Below are 6,133 nucleotides of genomic sequence, written 5' to 3'. Positions count from 1 at the left end.
TTTAAAAGAATCTTCCTTGTTCTTCCTTAAAGAGCCATGTTTTACAAAAATTTTTCATTACAAACCGTTGTACTTGCTTACTCTCTATGGTCCAGAATGCTTCAGGTTTCCTGACGGCAAAACCAACTCTTTTTAACACTATACACCCATCAGCACAGGGGCTCAGGTAATGGTTAAGGATTCATTAAAATTTTACATTATCAGTGAAGGAATCCAGAAAAGAGAAAGAAATCGCAAACACGGTTACTATAAACAAACTATTTTGCTTTCTTAATCAATATTGAAAATCATTTGTTAAACATCTATCATGATCCAGCTCTTTCACATACCGGGAGATCATTTCCTTTATCCTCACAACAACCCCAGATTCATCGTGCAACCAAATATTTAATACCTTGCTCAAGGCCACACACCTGATAAACTTGAATTCTGTTATGTGACTATCAGGTTTACCTGATAGAGCACCAGGCTCCCTGCTCCAGCACTTTGGTGCACCCATACATAACTACAACCCAACATCTTTGATGAAATAAAACTCAACACTCAGAGCCATCCATTCGGACTCAAAGCGTCCCTATAGGGCAGGTAGAACTGTCCCCGTGGTTTCAGAGTAAGCAGCCTCATCTTTCTCATGGGGAGCCAGGTGACCCCGCAGTCAGCAGCCTAAGTGGTAACCCACTGGGCGACCAGTGCTCCTATTTAGGCAGTGTGAAGTGAACTCCTTGCAGGCTTTCTGTGATAACCAGCTAAAGAAGTAAACAAGTTAAAAACAGGGCAGCTTTACATTAATGAAAGAACTGGATTCTCAAAACCACCTTCCAAGACAGAAATGGCCATTCCTACGCAGCTGAAGGAGTTCAGGCTGTGTGTGCCTAATCATTCTTCTCCCAATATATCTCTAGGTTTGTGTTTTTTTTCAAAAAACCGTGGCCGCAGAAATTCGGGACACATTTTGAGACTAGCGCCACAGCAGCTCGTTTTTCTACTGCAAATCTGTGATTCCCAAGAGTGTGTTCCACAACTCGTCTGTCCATTGGCGACTATTTAAAATGATTGACGGGGCTCCCGTTGACTGGTTCGGCAAATGTGATGACCATCCTATGTGGGGAGAGACAAGGCATCCAGGTACAGGCAGGGGCGTGAGAACATGACTGCAGAAAGGATTGCATTACAGCCCAAAACTCCGGGCTGCGGTGCACGCTCGCCCTCCCCGCCTCCTCTCACTTCCCCCGCCACGGAACCATTCCTTCCTGGAGTCAGATTCAGGGCAGCAGGCAAACTCCTACCTTGGTCTGCACACTCTTATCAAACTTGTCATTTTTGAAGCTAAACGTATTCTGGTGCCTCTGAGGCCTGGAACGAGCCACGTTCCCTTTCTGAGAACTCATCGCGGAAACCACGAGCACCAGCTCTCGCCGGGAAGAGCGTGGAACATCCCACTGAGGTGACGCGTCTGTCGTGACCCGGAAGTAACTCCTCCCGGCTTCTCTGCCCCCGCCCCAGGTCATCCCACGTGACTTCAGACTGAGGTTTAAGGACACTCTCAGGCCCCTTCCCAGGGTCTGGCCATCTCCGCGAGGTCCAGCCTCGACCCCTCCCCCCGCCCCCGGCTCAGCCCGTCTCCCACGCCGGGCGACCGAGTCCCGCTCTCTTCGAAATGGGAATTGCCCCATTGGTTGGAACGTGGCTATCCATCAACGCGAAGGGGCGGGGAGCCTTTACTCCTATTGGCTGTTCTTTACCGCAATCCCCGCCTCCTGCTGACTCGGCTCGGCCTCTGCCGGCGCTTGGAACGCGACGGACTCTGTTAGGCGGCGTGTGATTGGTGGAAAGCGGACTAGGGTGGGCCCTGGTCTCCGCCCCGCCCTCCCGCGGGCTGGAACCCGGGTCAGCCTTGGCACCTTCTTCCAGTCAGAGACCAACTCCCGGCACCGAGAGGGTGCCGCTCGCCCCTTCGGTACCCTCCCAGCCGCCCTCCGGTGACGGGAGCGAGCCCCGCGGCCGGGAGCCTGGAGAGGAGCGGGAAGAGGAAGATTAAAGAGAGGAAAAATTAAAAGATCGGGCCGGATCTGGGTGCTCCCTGCGGTGCCAGAAAGGGAGGGGGCGGCGGCGCCTGCGACCACGGCCGCACGGGACGTGAGGCCCGAGAGTAGCCGGCGGCGGCGGCGGCGGCCGCTCCAGCGCCTCGCGCCGGGGCCGTTAGTCAGCAGAACGCGAGCTCGGGCCGAGGAGCAGGGCCGGTGCGAGGTGAGATTCCTGCGCGCGAGCCGGGCCCCGCGACCCTTCCGACCTCCCTCGCCCAGGCGCCGGGGGCTGCAGCCCAGTCCCCCGGCCGCGGCAGGGCTGCCCGCAGGCGGGAGCGCGGATCTCGCCGCCTCGAGCGCCGCGGGTCCGCAGAGCTTGCCTCCGGGCCCTTTGTGCCCCGCGCTCGGGCGCCGGCCCCGCCGCTGCAGGTGCGTGTGGCCGCGGGGGGCCGGGGGCACTGCGGCGGCGGCGGCGGCCGGGCTGGCCAAGGGGGGCGCTAGGCCCGGAGCCGCAGCGCGCGGGGGAAGGGCCGGGCGGGGGAGGGGAGCAGGAGGCGTCTTTGTTGTTGGCGACTGGGGGGATCCCTCTCGGCGCGGGAGAAAGGCGCGGCGAGGAAGCCGTCCCCGATCGGGGCTGGATTCGTGGGCGGATTCGGTGCTGGTTTCGTGAAAAGGAGAGGTAGGGGGTCCCTGCGATCCGCGAGGCTGCCGGGGCACGGGGAGGGGATGCAGGGACAGGAGGACTAGGGAAGGTCTTGGCTGCTCCTTGCAGAGAAGGGGCTCGTTTCCCTCCCTTTGCTTTGCTCCCGGTGCACGAAAACGTGGGGTCAGGTCCCCAGTCGCCTCCCTAAATCGCAGGGATCCGCGGGAGCCCGATCGCTGGTCTCCTGCTGTTCTCTGCTCTGCCAGCCTGGGTTTGCAGATCGACTCGGGCTCCGTGTGGATTTGTGTGTTCCCGGCTCGCCCCCTGCCCGAGGACTCTCTCTCTCCTTGTCTGTGGTTCAACTTCAATCTGATCTGTTGCAGAACTCTTAACCTGGCCTCATCAGGATTCGCTTCTGATTTGGAAAATTCGAGTTTTTGTGTGTAAAAGGCCCCGTAAGTGGGAAAAATGAGAAAGTCCTATCAAATTAGACGTAGTTGAGACCGTTTAACCTCGGTTTCGTGTGTGTGTGCAATTTTCAACACCAGAAGACGCACAGTATTTTTTTAATCAATGTGATGGATTTGGTAAGCAAAGGATGGCTAACGGAACCTGGAAAAGGTGACCTCTAAATTGCGGCGATTAGCTTGTGAAAGACATTACTATGTAATATTTTTGCCATATACTTGGTCCATATAAGATAATTCGTTGGGTTTTTTGGGGGGTTTTTTTGCGTTTCCAGTAGTCAAAATTTTTGGTGATCTTGTGCTAGCAGTTCAAACTACCTAAACTCTTAAGTAGAAAGTCACGCCCTTGTAATTTATTTACCTTAGCAGGGAGATCTATAGTAAGATGAAATTTTCTCCAAAAAGAAAAAAGTCCCTTAATATTTTTGTAACTTGGGATCAGTTGGGTGGCATGCCCAATATCTTCTAGTCATAGCCAGTATTTTGAAAGTTACTGTGATTGCTTGTTGGTGAGTTTTTATTTTGGAGTAGGGTAGTGACTTAAAGCAGTACCGTGGAGGTAATCATGTTTCAAGTACTAAGAGCAATACAATTCTTGATAGGGTAATTGACATATTACTTGAGATCCAGTAGAAAGTGAATTTACACCCTCAACTCTATTTTGACCTCTCTTTTCCCCTACTCTAGTACTAATACTGTTAATTGGCAAAGATAGGATTAGATTTTTAGCAGCCTCTGCAGTTTTAATTCTGTCTCTCGGTGTTCGGTGCTGTAATTACTGCAGTGGTTTGTTTCCTTGTTTCATAATAAACCCATTTTGAAATTGTGTGTGAAATGACACCTGAAAACGAATTTCTATTTTCCTGTGCCAAGCTGAATTACAATTGAACATGTTGGCAAAATGCTTTTTGTAGCTTAAGGAACCCAGGAGAACTAGGCAGTTAGTGTATGCTTCAAGTGCTGTGGCCGAATTGGTATACAACTCCAGCAGTTATTACACATCTGAGTCAGTTTCTCCATTTGTAATTTAGAGCTAATAAAATGTGCACCTGTTCACCTAGAAAAGGCAGTGAGACCCATATAAATTAACTGAGAAGACTTTTGAATGCAGTTTGAATCTGGTTTTGTTTTGGTACTGTGGATTTCAGTTCTGTTGAAATAGTAAGTGTCTGTTCATGTGCCTTTGCTTATGAGTGGATAAAAACTCAGTATTTCTCTCATACTACGGTTAGAATCAGTGTAGACAGGAAAATAAGAGTGACAGATTCATCCTAATTCTCAAAACTAATTTCTACCTGTTAAAACTTTCTCATGTACATGATTCCATTTGCTTCTCAAACCCAGCATTATGGGTTTGAGAGGAACATTTTCACTACTGCTGATGTAATTGATGGAGCCCAGAAAAGTTAGTGATTTGAATTGATTCTGTCAATTTGGGAGCTCTGGTTACATGTGGTTACATTTTGGACTGCCAACACAAAGTCAGCAGTTTGAAACTACTAGCCACTTTGCTGGGGAAAGATGAGGCTCTCTACTACCCTAAAGCAGTGGTTCTCAACCTTCCTCGTGCCGAGACCCTTTTATACAGTTCCTCATGTTGTGGTGACCCCCAACCATACAATTTTCGTTGCTACTTCATAACTGTAATTTTGCTACTGCTATGAATCGTGCGACCCTGTGAAAGGGTTGTTCGACACCACCACCACCACCCCTCAAAAGGGGTTGCGACCCACCAGTTGAGAACCACTGCCCTAAAGGGTTCTAGCTATGGAAACCTAGAGGCAGTTCTACCCTGTCTAATAGGGGCACTGTGAGTCAGAATTGACTTGATGGCCCTGAGTTTTTGCTTTTCCAACTACTCAGATCTAGTATATTAGTGGTTACTGCTATATAATATGTGCGCCATTGTGTGACTATACCTGATTCTGTTCTGTTGATTCCAGTTAGCTGTTCTTAAACAGTATGCTATGTGTATTTTCTTAGGTGCATGTGCAAGAATTCCTCTAGGGCAGTGGTCATGACGCTAGACCCCTTTTATTAGAGAAATTGTTTGATAACTTCTCCATTATTAGGCTAAAATGAAATTCTTAATAATGAATCTTGCAAAGCAGTAATACTTTTTAAGAGATGGAACAAAAGGTATATAAATTGTCAAATATAAAACTGATGATCGGCTCTTTAGACCTTCACCCAATTCACAATAAATTGTTGTGGTTTTTTGTTTAATTATTAATACGCTTATTAAAATAAAGACATAAAATAGTGTGTGATTCAGAATGAAAATACTTGGACTCAGCTGACCCATGTCACCAAATACAATAACAGTCTAGCAAAGGTCGCATCCTCTGGGGCTTGTTAGAAATGCAGACCCTCACACCCTATGCCACAGTTCAAGAAGATTCTCGTGTGTTTTGTGTGCATGTTGAGATCTGAAACGCACTACTAGAATGTTCTTAACTCCTACCTTGCAGTATCACTGAATACATCTGCTACAAAGGCAAATTGGAGCAAGTGTAAGGAATTGGCAATTCCAATATCTAAGGTAGCACCATTGTTAGTGATAAAATGACTTTTCTGTAATAATTACTTTCAGTAAAGTTTGACTAAAAGTAAAAGAGTAGTCTTCATTCTTCCCTCAGTAGGCATTGGTTTCATGCTGAAAAATCTTCATCTATTTTAGAACAATCCATAAATGCTTGATGTTAACTCCTGTTTGTAATGGTGTTCCCTCGTCAAGCCCACCAATTAAATGTCCTGCACACTATTCAAATGTCGTGAGACATTAAGAGACAGCATATGCTTATGCAGGAAGAGTGCCTGACCATTGTTGCGTCCCTCATTCATGATGATAACCAAAGAGCCCTCTGAGAACACCCTCCCGAGCATATAAATCTAGTGCCCTGTTTCCCCGAAAGTAAGACATCCCCCAAAATAAGACCTTACAGTTTTGCCTCTCACTGCAATATATGACAGCCCCCCGAAAATAAGACCTCCCTGAA

At 48.5% G+C, this 6,133-nt stretch overlaps 2 protein-coding genes across 3 annotated transcripts in view; one reads left to right on the top strand and one right to left on the bottom strand.

The window, feature by feature from the left end:
* The window catches only part of CUNH9orf85 (chromosome unknown C9orf85 homolog), a 77,564-nt gene extending 76,129 nt beyond the window's left edge, over positions 1–1,435 (bottom strand). Inside the window, exon 1 of one of the 2 annotated variants that reach the window (XM_004713815.2) lies at positions 1,287–1,435. In XM_004713815.2, coding sequence (XP_004713872.1) covers positions 1,287–1,388 — 102 coding nt within the window. In that variant the 5' untranslated portion in view covers positions 1,389–1,435. The remainder of the gene's footprint in view (positions 1–1,286) is intronic. The other variant, XM_045288581.1, reaches the window with a different exon arrangement.
* A 739-nt stretch (positions 1,436–2,174) lies between these two features.
* The window catches only part of ABHD17B (abhydrolase domain containing 17B, depalmitoylase), a 51,712-nt gene continuing 47,753 nt past the window's right edge, over positions 2,175–6,133 (top strand). The window contains exon 1 of the mRNA XM_004713814.2: positions 2,175–2,247. The gene's annotated coding sequence lies outside the window, so the exon portion shown is untranslated. The remainder of the gene's footprint in view (positions 2,248–6,133) is intronic.

Source organism: Echinops telfairi, unplaced genomic scaffold (assembly GCF_000313985.2).
Source record: "Echinops telfairi isolate 266 unplaced genomic scaffold, ASM31398v2 ScPeMD7_22;HRSCAF=79, whole genome shotgun sequence".
In the NCBI taxonomy this organism is placed as follows: Eukaryota; Metazoa; Chordata; class Mammalia; order Afrosoricida; family Tenrecidae; genus Echinops; species Echinops telfairi.
The sequence above is the reverse complement of the archived record's forward strand: the minus strand, read 5'-3'. Positions and strand labels throughout refer to the sequence as shown.